Source organism: Podarcis filfolensis (assembly GCF_964270895.1).
Source record: "Podarcis filfolensis genome assembly, chromosome: 8".
In the NCBI taxonomy this organism is placed as follows: Eukaryota; Metazoa; Chordata; class Lepidosauria; order Squamata; family Lacertidae; genus Podarcis; species Podarcis filfolensis.
The window spans coordinates 16,379,174-16,395,799 of NC_139611.1; the positions used below are offsets into that span (position 1 = coordinate 16,379,174).

The 16,626-nt window shown below is 42.8% G+C and overlaps 1 protein-coding gene and 1 long non-coding RNA gene across 12 annotated transcripts in view; one reads left to right on the forward strand and one right to left on the reverse strand.

The window, feature by feature from the left end:
• Window positions 1–16,626, reverse strand: part of UBE4B (ubiquitination factor E4B) — a 70,513-nt gene that overhangs the window by 50,691 nt on the left and 3,196 nt on the right. For 7 of the 11 annotated variants that reach the window (XM_083628459.1, XM_083628468.1, XM_083628464.1 and 4 more), the window contains one exon: window positions 1,349–1,535. In XM_083628459.1, the coding sequence (XP_083484585.1) occupies window positions 1,349–1,535 (187 nt within the window). Of the gene's footprint in view, window positions 1–1,348; window positions 1,536–1,886; window positions 2,137–7,581; window positions 7,636–16,626 lie in introns of those variants that run through there. The other 4 variants (XM_083628466.1, XM_083628458.1, XM_083628460.1 and 1 more) reach the window with 2 other exon arrangements.
• Window positions 889–3,111, forward strand: LOC310769627. The gene is made up of 2 exons (XR_014551755.1): window positions 889–1,162; window positions 2,126–3,111. It is a non-coding gene; the product is annotated as an uncharacterized lncRNA (long non-coding RNA).

The following is a 16,626-nucleotide window of genomic DNA, read 5'->3' on the forward strand; positions in this document are numbered from 1 at the left end:
CCTGGAAGGATGTCCAGAAGGATATGGGACCCTCAGACCAGAAAGGGTTCCCAACCCCTGCTTTTAAAGAAATAGACAAATTTATGGAGGATAAGGCTATCAAAGACTACTAACTGTGATGACTATGTCCTCTCTCTCTACTGTCAGAGACAGTATGCCTGAATGCCAGTTGCAGAGAATCACATGTGCAACTTGTCAGCTATTGTGAGAATAGGATGCTGGACTAGCTAAGCCTTTGGCTTGATACAGCAGGGCTCATCTTATGCCATAATAAATTTGTCTTGAAGGTGCCACAAAACTCTGCTGATTTGTCCATGAACGGATCTCATTGCTCATGGCCAGCATCACAAATTGCCGCAGAGAATTTTGCAAACAATCCCAATTCCCAATATGGACTGTTTTAAGCCACAACCAGCAGCTGAAAAGATCACATATCCCTGCTTCCAAGGAGAGGAACCAACACACACAAAAAGACAGGACCTAATAAGGTTGTACAAGATGGTCCCTTCAGCTGAAAGTGCTCGCATGGTATCAAAACAAATGAATGTGCATTTCCACAAAATATTTAAGAGAAAAAATTAGGCAAGTGTAATGTTTCCTTACTGATCTATCATTCTGCAGTTTTTAATTAACATAGCAATGCAGAAAAAACTACTCCATACTGGAGTTGTAGAAAGAAATCTGAATTCCTAGTGTTCATTTTAATCATCTGCCGTGGGGGGGGGGGGGGGGAATGACCAGGAATTTTTCTAACACAGCTGCTAACAGGAAGGAAATCAGAATTATTAAACTGGATTTTTCACTGCCAATTGTGTTTTCACTGCCAATTGTGGAGGCCTAAATGCCAATATAAAGAATAAGGATTTATTCACTATTTTTTTAGTGGCCACTCGGCTATCTGCAACTCAAACCTAGAAAGCCTTGCAAGGACCATCCCGGGACTTAACAGTTTAAAGTAAACGGTATAATTTCCTGTCACCAAGAAAGTACGTCAGTGATACTGGGAATGGACAGTTTTCATGGCAAGATGGTGACGTTTTATTCAATATACAAATGAAAACAGGTCTTAAACGAAACTCTCTGAAGCATCTTTGCAGATATGGCTATCCTAAACATCACAACTTGAACTATATTCTTCCCTGGGAACGACTGTCTGCAACAGGTAAAACAACTTTTGTCCCTGGGACTGTTATATGCTGGACATTTGAAAAATTTGTACGGCATAATAAGGATGATTTATGTTAATGTACAACCTGATAGCCATTTTGGCGGTGGGGGAAATGTTGTAATAGACATAGAAACCAGTAACAGCTATTTCAAGGAAAAGGATTATTAAGTTGTGGCTTACCTGATGCGCCAATGGGAGAGGTAGCTGGGGTCATGCTATGAATGTTTAGCCCAAGGTTATGGGGCGCTCCAGAAGGCGGTGCTGCTGCAGGAGGCCCCGGAGGGTTTTCTCTCTGCGGAGACGTAAGCGGTGTGGTGGGCTGAGAAGATGGCCCGCCGGCGAGCCGGGCAAGGCGCCTCCGACGGATCTGCAATGAAACAAGGGTTAAACATTTTTTTTAAAAAAGGGCTTAGCAAAATGCTGGTGTATAAATCCTCCAGGGTTCTGACAACGCAAGAAAAGAGAGCTAAGAATAGAACTGGGACGTATTTCAAGATACACCCAAGCCAGGTCAGGCACAGCTTTCCCATGCCACCTGGAGATGCTAGCTGAAGGAAGGGACTGCAAGCAAGGTATGTTAAGGCCAGAATAATAGGAAGATAGGGAACTGCCATACACCAGGTCAAAGAGTTTGTCCATCTAGTCTAGTATTATCTGTCCCTACTGACAGCAGCTCTCCAGGGTCTCAAGCATCGAGTGTTTTCCCATCACCTCATACCTGGGGTCCCTTTAACTGGAGATGCTAGGGTAGCTTTTTGTGAACTACTAAATGTTCTTGAACCACAACTCCCATAATCCCTGACCACTGGCCATGCTGCCTAAGAATTATGAGAGTTGTAGTCCAACAACATCTAGCAGTCCAAGATTGAGAAAGGCTGTGCTAGGGACTGAGCCTGTGACTTTCTGCATACAAAACAAGCAACCTACAACTAAATTATGACTCTCCTTGGTTCTTAGAATCCAGTGAAGTCATTCCTGTGCTACTGACTGCAGTATCGCTCCAAGGCCTGCAGCAATTTGTTGCTGAGGGAAGCTGTTAAGGCAAGACTTTCATTACCTGATGCCCTCCAGATATTTTCCACTACAACTCCATCAGCATCAGCTAGCATGTCCAATTGACAATGATGCCAGCTGGTTTAGCAAAATATGAATGAGCATGGCCTCCTCCAGAGCCTGCATGGACATCCACCACTCCTTCGCCAATGCAGCTGGGAAAAAAAGTTCAGAAGCTTTTGCTTTCTCTTTCAGTTAACCAGCATTTGTTGTGTTATCTGGACCAACAAACCATGGTGACCATTAACTGTTGTTAGTTTAAAACAAGGAAACTTCAAACCATGGCTCCTGTACAGCTCTCAAATAACGAGCAAGCTACTAGAAATGTTAATATTAACTATAATCCAGAATAAGAGTTTTAAAAAGGGAGTGTGAGAAAAGAATTACATATAACTACTGTACAATCAAAACAAATATGAGAAGCAAGTCAATCCAAACACAGAATACATGGAGCTTGCTTTATTATGTCTTTTGTCTTTTCATTTTGTAGTTTTATGTTGTGAACCGAAGAGAGCTATACAAATTTAATAAATTTAATAAATAATATTATTAAGCACAGATCCTGGTCACAACAAACTATGGTTAACCAAAAAGCAGGAGCTTTCAAACTCATCCTCCCAGCTGTGTGGAAAGAGGGGAGAGGGTGCACATTATGTTGAGAGGAGGCCAGACATATTCACATTTCACCAAATGGAAAGTTTAGCTAGCACAACAACTGAATACAACCATTATCACTGTGAATTTTACATACTGTATTGGCCTGAATATAAGCTTCACTTTTTTTCCAAATTCTAACCGTGAAAAGTTATAGTGCGGCTTAAATTTGCGACCTTAAAAAAATTGGCTTTTACGATATCGCTGCTGAAACAGACATACGGTAAAACACAACAGGTGTGAGTGCCTGCAGAATTTTAAGGAAGCAGCTTATATTTGGGTATTGTCTTTTTTCTTTCTTTCTTCCCCTTGAATTTTAAAGGTGCGGCTTGTACTCGGGCCAATACGGTATTACAGACAACAGTCCTGAGGCAGAGAGGGGGATTTGTTTAAGGCCTCCCAGTTAAGTTCATAGCTAGAATGAGATGCAGGCTGGAAACTTCCCAATTCGCAGCCCACCATCTTATTCACAAAACAAGCTCTGTTTTCAAGACTGACTACACATTTTAAAACATATTCCCTCCCTCGCCCCCAGTTGTTTGGGAACTATTAGAAATAAATAGAAGGTTCTCTTTCAAGGGCAACATGCTTCCATTCCATTAAGTCATAAAGTTTCTGAACATTCTAGCGATTTACCACCTGGACTTCTATCCTTTCCCCGAGAGATTTCCAAAGAGCATTTTCCCGGAAACTGATACAGAACATGTGGAAAACACCATGCGACGTTCCATTCCCCGGCTCAGATGGGACACTATAATTAGAAGCAGTGCAAGGTTCCCCCCATAAGCCTTAAGCAATGAGGTCGATACCATCATCTCTTCTCCTCTTTATCTTCCAGTAAAGCTGCTCTCCATCTTTCAGATCCATAACAGGTTGCATTTTGCAAGCAGATTTATGTAGATCATTAATTCACTCAATGTCACACTATACCTCAAAGCAAGCAATTTTTAAAATGTTTCAAATACAAAATTTGTACAGGATTGCTAGTCCAAATTCATCATTCATGTGAAAGGCCAACATCAAGGGGGGGACACCCAGCACATGACTAGTGGCAGACTGTTCAAACATGCTAACTGCAACTAGACACTCAATTAATAAATGCTTGTTGCTGCATTTTCATTGTACACATCGGTTGTTTCCAGAATGATAACACGTTTGTTATATTTGGTTCTGCACAGTGTTCGAAACTTCCATTGTTCTAGGAGCATTTTGCGACAGGGAATTTCATTAGCATGAGCAGTTTCTGAGCTCTGGGCGCAGTACTTCGTCTAAGATTTCAAATTAAAACTGTAGAGTGGAAGGAAAGGAGGACTTTTTTCTGCCTCCCCACTTCCAGCTAGTCTTTGAAGACTAGAGAAGAGACCCTCTTAAGAATATTAGGGGGAGTGAGCAGGGGAAGGACTAGACCATGTGAAAATGAATGTCAGATTTTAGCTGTAGTTCATTCATTTTCAGCTTTGTGTTCTTGTTATAAAAAAGCGTGCCTAGACATTCCCTTGTTGCGCCCATAACCTAGGTTTAAGGTGCCATTTAGCTCCTAGCTTTCCTATCTCAGTTTCTAACACTGGTTCTGCATGATGTGAAGCTAATGGTTGATAGCTTTTTTCTTTCCTTTTTGCGCTGCTTCCTGGAGGAGATAAGTGTTCTGTTTACACCACATCAAGTGACCAACAACAATAAGAATTTCAAAAGATACACAGCGAAATACATTCATTTTATTTCACAAGATATAAACCACTTGACTGTAATGAAAACTCAAAAGCGATTAACTTCAGCAGCAGCTAAATTGAAAGGAAGCCCTATTATACCCTACGTTCATAGTATGAGGCAAGCTAGTTCTGTTTTGCCAGACAACTGTGATAACTAAATCCTATCAAAAAAAGCTTAATATGTCTACCGGTTGTCGTCCTGCAAAATATCTTCAGAACTTGATTTAACACTTCCAGACCAACACACGAAGCAGGTCAAGATATGCTCTCAGCTAGAGATCCAAAAGGAATCTCAACCTGATAAAAGGCTGCTGCATTATCAGAGGACATGTTCTTCTGAGAAACCTACTGAACATCCAGTGCCCGTTTTCACTGACCTGGATCCAAATTAACTCTGCAAACTCGAGGGAGATTTGGAATTAGGTTGCTCCAATGCTACCCTCCCTGTGCCACCCCTATTCTCAAACCGCAGGGAGACTTACAAGCTTTTTGTGACATGACATGTTGTAATGGGAGGGGAGTAATTGGGGTGATCAAACATGTAATGGTTAGAGCGTTCAACTAGGACTTGAGAGACCAGAGTTCAAACCCCAACTCACTGTATGACACTGGGGTAACGACTATACAGTGGTACCTCAGATCCGCACTTAACCTGAAACTGTTCTTAACCTGAAGCACCACTTTAGCTAATGGGGCCTCCTGCTGCCGCCGCGCCACCAGAGCACGATTTCTGTTCTCATCCTGAAGCAAAGTTCTTAACCTGAAGTACTATTTCTGGGTTAGCGGAGTCTGTAACCTGAAGCGTATGTAACCTGAAGTGTATGTAACCCAAGGTACCACTGTAATTTGGGGGAAGGGCCATAGCTCAATGGTAGAACATTTGCTTTGTATGCAGAAGGTCCCAGGTTCAACCCTCGGCCACTCCATGACTGGGACAGAAGAACCCAGCCTGAAACCCTGGCCAGCCACTGCAAGTCTATGTAGGAGAGATGGATCAATAGTCTGACTCAGTATCCTAAACGTCCCACTGGTCCTATTTTGCCAACTCCCTCGAAGTAGCTCTCTATATACAAACAGTCCCTAACTTAAGCTGAGAAAGCATCTCACTTCTCCCAAGTAGGGGTGTACTTGCAAGTGCCAATTGAGAATTGGGAGGTTGCAAGTACAAAGAGAAGGAAAGTCCGCTTAAAGAGACATCGCCACCCCCATTTACCACAATCTTTAAGCATCTTACTTTCCCTGGCTCTGTATCCTTCCCCCCCCCCCAAAAAAGGAAATTAACTGGGGGTGGCTCTCCACATCTTTCCATGTAGCATTTAGGTTTGAGAAGTGGACAACAGGATTGGACGGAGAAACAGAAGAACCCGAAACTCCTTGGAACCAGCCCTCTACAGAATATTTATGCCATGTAAAAATCCTAGGAGACAACACCAAGTGCAAGGCCTTGGACAGTAAGCCATCTATGGACTATTCCAGCCCCTTTAAATGCTATGGCTATCTGGGCATTACATGGCAAGGTTCAGTCTTTCCTTGTGCATTCAGAAGACTCTCCGCTTTCTCATTTGACACAGTAATTCCCCATTCCTCACCCGCCCTATCCCCCTCATTGCCCACATCTTGTCCTCCTTCCACTTCCAAATTTCTTTTGCTCACACTTCCCCACATGCACAGCAGGGATATTGCCACCGTGGCCTTTTCTGTACAATGCCAGAAGTGTACACTGAGCTGTGTAATAGATGAGCCGCAGCAGCAGATGGTCGATCCTGTCCTCAGCAACGTAGACCATCTCACACATGCTGCAAATTGCTCAGTGGCTCAATCAAGACTCCAACAAAGCCAGCCAAAAGACTTGCACTTCTTTATTAAAACACCAGCTTTTTATTTAGTGATTCCCATTGTATTATCTGTAACCTCCCCCTCCTCATTATTATTACTATTGAATTTATTCCCCACCTTTCACCAGCAGGTTCCTGGGTAGGTTACAACTTAATATTCACAATTTAGAACAATTAAAACAGATTAGTGTCACAGGAACAGGGTGGGTCCTGAAAACAAACACCTCAGGTGTCAGAGGGCAGGGCAAGGGGCTGTGGTTCCAGCATATGCCAAAAGCTATATAGTGAAGAAGCCAGACACACTTCTATGGAGAGGGAATTCCACAACTTAGTGTACAACTACCAAGAGGGCCCCCTCTTAACACCCAGTAGGGTCTGTGGGGAGGGAGACTGTCTCAGGACCTAAGTTATTTAGCACTTTAAACACTAATGTGTTTAATTGGGCCCAGAGAAGAACTGGCAACCAACGCAGCTGTCACCAAGGCTCAGGGCAGGTTTCAACTTAATGCATACCATGCTAATAATCTAAGCACACATTCTACTCATGTAAAAACACCAGGCAGGCCCCACAAATAACTCAGAGATGCATTTTAAATACAAGGAAACGTTCTACTCATGTAAAAACACGCTGATTCCTGAACCGTCCACGGGCCGGATTGAGAAGGTGATTGGGCCGCATCCGGCCCCCGAGCCTTAGGTCGCCTACCCCTGATCTAAGTTAAGCTGCCATGTAGCAAGGGAGATCACTGGTCCATTCAACTGAATAGTGTCAACTAGGAAGACTCTCCAGAGGCTCAGGGCCAAAAACAAGGACCCTCTCACTACATATTGTTTTAATTCAGGGGAACCTGTGGCCCTCTTGGGAGCTATTGGACTCCAACCCCCATCAGACAAAGGGATCGGGGTCAATTGTCAGAGATGATTAATTAAATTTGTACCCCTCCCTTTCCTTGAAAGAATCCCAAGACCACAAACATCAAAATGTTTTTAAATAAATACTTAAAATGTTAAAAAATACAATAGCACCTTAAAACATTTAAAAGCAATTGTATAGCCACTAATTTCAAGGTTGTCATGGCCAGTATCTATCAGCCATCAAATGTCTGGATAAACTGATGTCCATTTTTTCCTGAAAGTCTATAATGAAGGAGACAAGACACACCTCACCAGCAAGGGCATTCCACAAGCAGCGAGTCAGCATTGAAGAGGGTCAGTGGCTGCAGCACCAACAGAGCCTCCCCTACCAATTGTGGGGCCTGAGATGGTCGATATTAGGGGAGTCACTCCTTTAGGTACTTGGGTCTCAAGCCACTTAGGGCTTTGTACACCAGCACTAAAACCTTAAATTGGGTTTGACAGGTCACTCGGTAGGTAGCCAATGCAGAGCTTTCGGGACCAGTGGCAGATGGTCCCATTTGGATGTAAGCAAACAACATCTCTAAGGTTGTGGGTTCCCCACTTCTGTTTTAACTGGAGATTCTAGGAACTGAACCTGGAACCTTCTGCGGAAGTAAGGAGGCCCTAGCACCATGAACTTCCCAGATACTTGGAACCTTGGCTCTGCATCAGAGCCAAATGGAAGGCAATCAAATGTTCCAAAGGTTTCCATCATCTCACCTAAAAGTAGGTGTTGTGTAAGAGTGAGAGAGACTGAACTACAAATGGGAATGTCCTGGTTGAAATTTTACCTTCCCCCATGAACCCAACAGGTGTCCTTAGGCAAGCTACTTTCAACTTCCATTGTCCCACATGCAACAAGGGGCAGGAGCAGTGCTATACATAAATACCTTGTATTATAAGCCATTCATGAAGCACATGCATGCTCACATGCAAACCATGATTTGCACACTAGTGTTTTGACAGTCTGCCACAGTGAGTCTCTGTCTTTGGTTCCAGGCTTCACAACACATTACATAAGCTAGGCATGGCCCCCCACTTCCCCGCCTTTCAAAAACTAGTAAACACTTAATATCTAACATATGGGTAGTATATGAAATTAAGGAGAAAAAGCTTCCTGCACATTTGAGGCGTTACAGAAACAAATCACTGAGATTCAGTAGACCATCTCTCTCTCTCCACCCCTCCCAGGAGTGCTGGCATGATACTGAACATTTCACCACAGTTTCTCTTCACATGATTGGTTTTTTCCCTTCTCTGTGCTATTTGTCCTCTTGCTTTTCATTTCCTCCACCTCCCCTTTTCCACTGATGCTGCAGCTGGGAGACTGTAAGCTTCTTGGGGCAAGAGACTCCCCCCCCCCCGACATTTTGAATACATAAATGGTGCCGCAGCACACACATACAAAAACGTGTAGGGTGAATGCATTTAATGAAGCCTAACAAAGAAACATTATGTTCCTAAAGCAGCGCTTTTTCAGCAAAAAGGGCCATAGCACAGTAGTAAGAGCATCTGTTTTGCATGTAGAAGGTCCCAGATTTAATCCTCAACATCACCATTCAGGGCTGGGAGAGATTCCTGCCTGAAATCCTGGAAAGCTGCTGCTAGTTAGTGTAGAGAATACTAAGCTAGATGGACCAACGATCTAACACATTTTATGTTACACCTGAATGCAGTATAATAGAGAAAGTTATCCAAGCACACTCAACTGTTTTCAAACTTTTCACTTTAGGAAACCCTTTCCAGCAATCAAGTAACAGTACTGCAGACCCAGCCCCTTACGTAAAAAGAGCCCTGCTGGATCAGACCAAGGACCCATCTGGTCCAGCATCCTGTTCTCACAGTGAACAACCAGATACCCCAATGGGAAGCTGGCAAGCAGGACATGAGCTCAACAGCACTCTTTCCCTTGAGATTCACAGCAAATGATATTATTATAAATTCAATTTATTACCACCTTCCACCAAACGGCCCTAAGGGAGATTGCACCAGTTTAAAATACAACAAACCAGTGCCACAAGAACAGGGTATTCAGAGACATTCGGCCTCTGACAGTGGAAGTAAAGCATAGACATTGTGGCTAGTTGCCACTGATAGCCCCCTCAGCATCTATGTTCATAAGGCTACAAAGAGGTCCTGATTTGGATAAAAGTGGGCAGGGGTTGTGGGGGCTTGTGTTTTGTGGATTTCAGAGTCCCCCTACTGGGGCATAGCTTTCTACATCAGTATCTGCAGAAGAAATCCCTATGTGTTGCAGAGGATTTCAGGGAGCGTTATTAGGAAAATACTAAATTCACAGAGAACTTTTGCCATGTAGGAATGTACATCCTAAAGCACATTAAACACTCACATGCAACTGCCAATTTTTTTGTTATGAGTGAGCAAGCTACTGTTTAAGCTTCATCTTCTCAATGAGGACAGACACACAGACACACCACATTTACTTCTAAGGAACCCGCCTCCACCCCGTGTTCTCCAGAAATGAGATTGAAAGCTACTATTCTACAGCACACATTCAGATCCATAAGCTTTCTCCCATGCACATTCAGTAAAGTACTGAGTTTGCTTTTCCAATCATTTCTTCAGTCCCTTCATTCAGCAAATTTGAAGTATGTTTCTCAGGCACAGGTACGAAATGCAGCGATTCGGCTGCGTTGATGAACAGGTTTATTTGACCATTCCCTCATGCTGCAAAAAGGTCAAGTGGATGTGTTTCCTTATTCCCCTGCAGTTGCCTGAGATGCAGATTTATCTACACTTTCTGAAGTAAGAAATCAACTTCCCATTACAGATGTCCCTCTCTAAGGTTGCTTTGAAGTGGTGTCTGTACAGCAGGATATCTTGCCTGCAGAGGGTATCCCAGGGCACGGCCTGACGGTACATGATGCAGCAATTCTGTTGAAGCTAAGCAGGTTTAATTATTACCTGAATAGGAAATCGCCCAAGAATGCTATTGACATCGCCTTGAGTGTGATGGTGGCACTAGATCTTCCAAAATTTCCTAAGCCATGGTTTAAGAAGATATTAACAATTGTTCCTCCTGTCCTCCTCCTGTCACACGCTGGCTTCAGCACAAATGTCCTGGCTTGTATTAAACCAGAATTCCCCATTATGTGTGAATGGGCTAAATTCAGATTAATACCAGTTAAATCATGAAAATAAGCCAAGATTTAAGCTAAATCCCAATGCTCGGCCACCACTTCATAAACCACTGCTTGTGAAACCTCACTGTTTGTGAGACCTGGTAAAACCAGTGTGGTGCCCTCAAGTCATAATCCACATTATCTGGAGGGTCCAACATTGGCTAGCCCTACCTTAAGATAGTTGTCTGAAAGACGCCATTTTGTTTTACACTGCGTACCTAAGTGTCATTGAGGGAAAGAGCCCTAGCTCAGTGGCAGAATATCTGCTTTGCATGCAGAAGGTCCCAGGTAAAATCCCTGGCATCTCCAGGTAGGGCTGAGGAGGGCATTTTGACTGAAACTAGTGCACTAACAATCAGTGTAGACAAAATTGACCAAGATGGGCCATTGCTCTGACTCAGTATATGGCAGCGTCCTATGGATAAATGTGTTGTGGCTCTAAAATCAAGTCTATTGCATGTGATATAGCTCACCTTCCTGTGTGTAACAAGGCTTTCATCTCTATGGCATGAATAACTTCAAGTTTACAAACAAAAAATCCTACCCAACAGCCTGAAGGCAATTATTATTTGCCACAGGTAAGGGTCAGTTTCCATGCCTGGTGACCTGTGCATGGGTGGGATTCAAAACAAGATACCACACCAGGTTAGGAGACAGAATGAATCCTGACTCGAGCAACAGCAAAGTAAGCCTGCAAACTATCTGTATTCTTTTTAAAGCAAAGTTGAACTGAGAGAAAAGGGGGGTGGGGACTTTACAGAAATTTATTAATGCTTTAAAAGGTCAAGTCCTTGTCATAAATCAAATTCTATATATTGCATAACCTGGCTTGATTACACAGCATTTCTGGTGCCAATGGCTTACATTAACAGTGATATAATCAGGCTTAAACCAAGTGGCTTAAGCTAAAATATGTCAAAAGTCCTCATCACCTGAATGCAATTGGCCTATTATTCCAGTGACAATTAACATACTTCCAAACTAAGTGTCTCGCCTCTTTAGCATTACCATCAGTGTCTCCCAGTGTCTGCTGAGAACTGTAGTCCTTCCTTAGTCATTCCCAGCTCACAAGTACACCCTAGCCACTGGCATCACACACATCCCTAAATTCCTATTGCAACATCAAAGGATTGCTAAATCATTACCTTCAACACGCAAAACAACATTGCGATGTTTTGGAATATACTGAATGACTTTGCATAAAGATGTCAGTTGTTGCAATATGATCTCCACAGATGGCACAGAGCATGCAAGCGACACAGACACACACACACCCCAACAGAGAAAAAGGATCATAAATGTTGCAGCTCATTGCTATAGTAGGATTCCATAAACTGATCATTGTTGTTGTTTTTAAAAAAATACATTTCCACAGAGATTACGCAGCTGAGGTATATGCTAGTAGGCTTGTTTTACAAATGAGTTCTTGATTTGCAGATTTGCATTGATTTGTCACCACCTCATTATTAAAGGTATTACAGGTTTTGTAAAATACAGGAATTCCTTTAAAGAAACAGGAGTCTGCAAGGGTATGGGAATGGGAGATTCATGACAGATAAAAGGAAGGACTTTGTCGCGCAGTGTCAGGTAGTTAAACTGTTGAATTCTACAAAGAGGTAGTGATGATGACCATCAACTTGGACAGCTTTGTATTGGATGAAACGTCTTTATGGAGGGTCAGGCTCTTTGTTGCTTCTCGTCCTTACAGTGATATGATACCTCTAGGAGCAGAGGTGTTGTGCTTTTGGATACCTGTGCTGGGGTACAAGAGCGAGAGCAGTGACTGCCCTCATGTCCTGTGCATGGGCTTTCTGTTGGCCATGGTGGGAACCAGAATATTGGACCAGGCAGCCCTTTGGTCAGATGAAGCAGGGCTCTTCTTAAGTTCCTATTTAGTTTCACTGGATAACTCCCCCCCCCCACAATTTTCAAGTAATATGATTTAAGGATTTCTCTCCACCCACTTTCTCTTCATGATGCAAAATTCTATACACCTCTATCATGTCTTCCTTTTACTTGACTTTTCCTAGGCTTTTATCCTGTTGACTCCAGCCCCTCGATCATTCTGGCTCCCTTAGTGTAACTCTACAATATATTTTTGAAATGCAGCAACTAGAACGATAAACAGTATTCAGTATTCCAAGAATGGTTGCACTACCGGTTTGTATAAAAGCATTACAGCAATGGCAGTTTTCAATCCCCCTTCCTAATGATCCCCAACAAGAAATTTGCATTTTTCAGCATTACCGCAGTCCGAGTGGCTGTTTCTAGTGAGCTGTCCACCATGACCCCACAATCCCTTTCATGGATAGTAAGACCCCATCAGCTTATATAGATGATGGTGGGGCTTGCCCCAATTATGCATCCCTTCACACCTACCTACAATGAACCGCATTTGCCAATTTATTCTCCTTTCACCCAGCATGGGAAGAGCCTTTTGGAGCACTTCACAATCACTTTTCAATTTTATTTACCACCTAAAACAATTTGGTGTTATTTGGAAACCTGGGACACCTCAATGGTGGTGGAATCCAGCTAAATTCTACTCAAAGTAGACCTTTTGAAATTACTGGACTTTAGTCATGTCTATTCATTTCAGTGGGACTACCCAGAGTGGGTACAGCCTCCACCAACGTGTTCATTATTTAAGACATTAAAATTTGCCAGTCCCAATACAGATCCTTGGGCAACAGATGATCATATACCCTTTCCCACATGGGAAATGGGGGTACAGTGGTACCTCTGGATGCGAACAGGATCCGTTCCAGAGCCCCGTTCGCATCCTGAAGCAAACGTAACACACAACTGCGCGTCTGCATGTGCCACGTTTCACCGCTTCCGCGCATGAACGTGACGTCATTTTGAGTGTCTGCGCATGCGGCAAAACACGGGAAAAGCCGCAGAGCGCAACCCGAAAACGCTCAACCTGAAGCGTATTCATCCCGAGGTATGACTGTATAGACCATAGTTCCAGGAAGCCATACAAGACATCTATCGACCAAACAAGGATCCCATTTGGTGACACCACTTTTACATAGTTGTCATTATCCCGCTCTTCACCCTAAGGTCCCAGGAAGCGTTACAACAATTTAAAATGCAACATTAAAAGAGTTTTAAAAATTACAACTAAAAATACAATCACAAAAGCAGGAGTTGTTCCTGAAAATATACATCTTAGATGCCAAAGGCCCTAAAGAGTTGCATCTTCAGCATTCATCAAAAACTGTACATTGAAGTTGCCAGCTGCATCTTTGTGAAGAGGTAGTTCCACAACTTAGGGGCTGCCACAGAGAAGGCCTCTCCCAGGCTGCTGCCACCACTGCTTCTGAAGGCAGCAAAACCACAAAAGAGGCCCATCCCCCATGAACTTTGCACCTGAGAAGATCTGTAGGGAAGGAGGTGGTCTTTCAGGTATTGGGGGTCTGAGTCATTTAGGGCTTTAAACACTAATGTGAAAACCTTGAATTGGATCCAGAAATGAACCCAAAAAGTATGCAAATGGATTTCCCCAACAATGAAGACAAGAAACTCATTTTTTTAAACTGGGGAGAAAAACTTGATTCCCAAGATTCTACATCACCTCAAAAAATGATATATGGTGTGACCTAAATAGCAAACAGTCTGGACCTAAAACCATGCCTAACAGATGCTCATCATAGACATACTTCAGAAAAATGAATGCCAAAGCTCGACAGGGAAATTTACTCTACTGCCCTGACAATTATCTTTCAATGTAACCTATAGGGAAACGTTCAAATTCAAAGTACTACAGGAAACCCAAATAAAGATCCGTATTTGGCATGTAAAAGCCACTTGCTACTAATTTGCTCATATGATATATCAGGCCACCAAGGGGCTGACTTACTGCAACCCCACATACACCTGCACAAAGCAAACCCAAGCGTCCAGACATTTTGGTTTTGTTTAGTAGCCAAACATTGTTTCTACTAGTCAATGAAGTTTGACTTTCCAACTACTTCTCCAGTGCATGTCATATGAACACAGGAAGCTACCTTATACCAAGTCAGACTATTGATCCATCTAATTCAGCACTATTTATTCTATACTGTTTGGCAACAGCTCTTCAAGGTTTCAGAGAGGAAGACTCCTCCAGCCCTAACTGGAGATGCCGGGAATTGAACCTGGGACTTTCTGTGTTCAAACCACACATTTTACCATTGCCTAGGCTTTATGGCCCCCATTTGCACTCATTCCCTAGCAAGGTTTTACTGGAAAAGTGGGGTGGGAGTTGTGTATTTCTCATTGCCACTGGCAAACCTGTAAGTAGATAACACATAGTTTCAAGCCTCCAAACTACTGCCCTCTATGAATATTCAAGCAACCAATAAAGGTAATTCACAAAAAGGGCTGAATTTAGATGTCATGTTAGCATTCTCCAAACCAAAGTTCGGAAGATTGAAAATGTGGCATGGTCTCGCTTACATCTTCCTCCCCTCTCTCTAACCCAGATTGCCTTCAAGTCTGCTCAATTCTAACATCAAGGCAAACTAAGATAACACTAGAATTAATTCTATGTGGTCAGTGTGCTGCTACTCCAGATTAGCAGCCCATTCTTTCTTACTTGAATTTTAGTGCAAGCCCATGGCTGTGTACTTGGAAATATGTTCCGCTGGACACAGCTGGTGAGAATTTGCAGTCTGAACAATTCAGGCCATGTCCCATGATGTTCCATCAGTTACGAACTTTATTCATGAAAAGCAGTACTTTTTTTTTTTTTTTACTCTGTCTCTCCTTTATTGTAACGCAGACAGCATGGGAATAGCCTGTCCGCGGGTTGCGGTGGAGAGTTTTACTGTACGCACCAGCTACCAAATTCAAGCCTATGAAAAGAGGCAGGAACCTGTTTGGGGTGCGGTAAAAGCAGTGTTTTTTCATGGTGGTTCCAAAATTATGGAATTCACTCCTACTTACAGTCAGGAACACACAGAAGCTCTCTCATTCAGAAAGGAGTAAAGACCTTATTTCATTGTGCCTTATCTATTTTAATTATACCTGACACTTCCAGAGTTTTGACAGTGCCACTATTTCATATGTTTCCCTTATTTTTGTCATCACCAACTCCAGTTTTAAATAAACTGTTGTTTTTTTATTGTGAACTACCTTGAAAAAAATGGTAAAAAGCAGGAACTACATATAGTAAATGCTATGCTCATCTTTAAAGTCATGAAGAGCTCAGGACTCAATCACTTGAAGGAGAACCTCTCCTTATAACCAGCCTACCCATGTCTTGAGACTTTTGGTGGAAGCACATTTCCATATTCCACCATTAGAAACTCACTATGTAATGATATGGAATAATTCCTTCTCCATGGTGAGGCACCATCTGTGGAATGCTGTTCTCTGATATGCATGACTGGCACTAAAGTTATCCATCCAGTGCTGATAACAAGACTTATTTATGTGCTCTGGCATTTTCAGTTTCCCACCATATTCTCTTAACCACAATTTCAAAGCCAATTAGTTTCTGAGCCCAATTCAAAGTGCTGGCTTTTACTTATAAAGCCTTACATGGCTCAGGACCACAATACCTTAAGGACCACCTCTCTCCCTATGAACCGACCCAGACTCTGCAATCATCATCTGAGACTCTTCTTCCTGCGCCTTATCCACAAGAGATCACAGTAACGGGCCTTTTTTGCAGTGGTTCCCCATTTGTGGAATGCTCTCCCCAGGGAGGTTCAGGGATCCTCAAATGAAGGGCGGTATAGAAATGTATAAAATAACAAGGTAAAGGTAAAGGGACCCCTGACCATTAGGTCCAGCCATGACCAACTCTGGGGTTGCGGCGCTCATCTTGCTTTATTGGCAGAGGGAGCCGGCGTATAGCTTCCAGGTCATCTGGCCAGCATGACTAAGCCACTTCTGGCGAACCAGAGCAGTGCACGGAAACGCCATTTACCTTCCCACCAGAGCGGTACCTATTTATCTACTTTCACTTTGACGAGCTTTCGAACTGCTAATAAAATAACAAATGAATAAATAAAATTCTTTTAACTTATTTTATTAGTGTATTTTTAAATTGTCACAACTTGCCCTGGAACCTCAAAGCATGGTACAGGGAAGAAATCTAATAAATAACTGTAATAATTGCTTAAACCAGTGGTGTCCAAACTTTTTTCAAAGAGGGCCAGATTTGATGAAGTGAA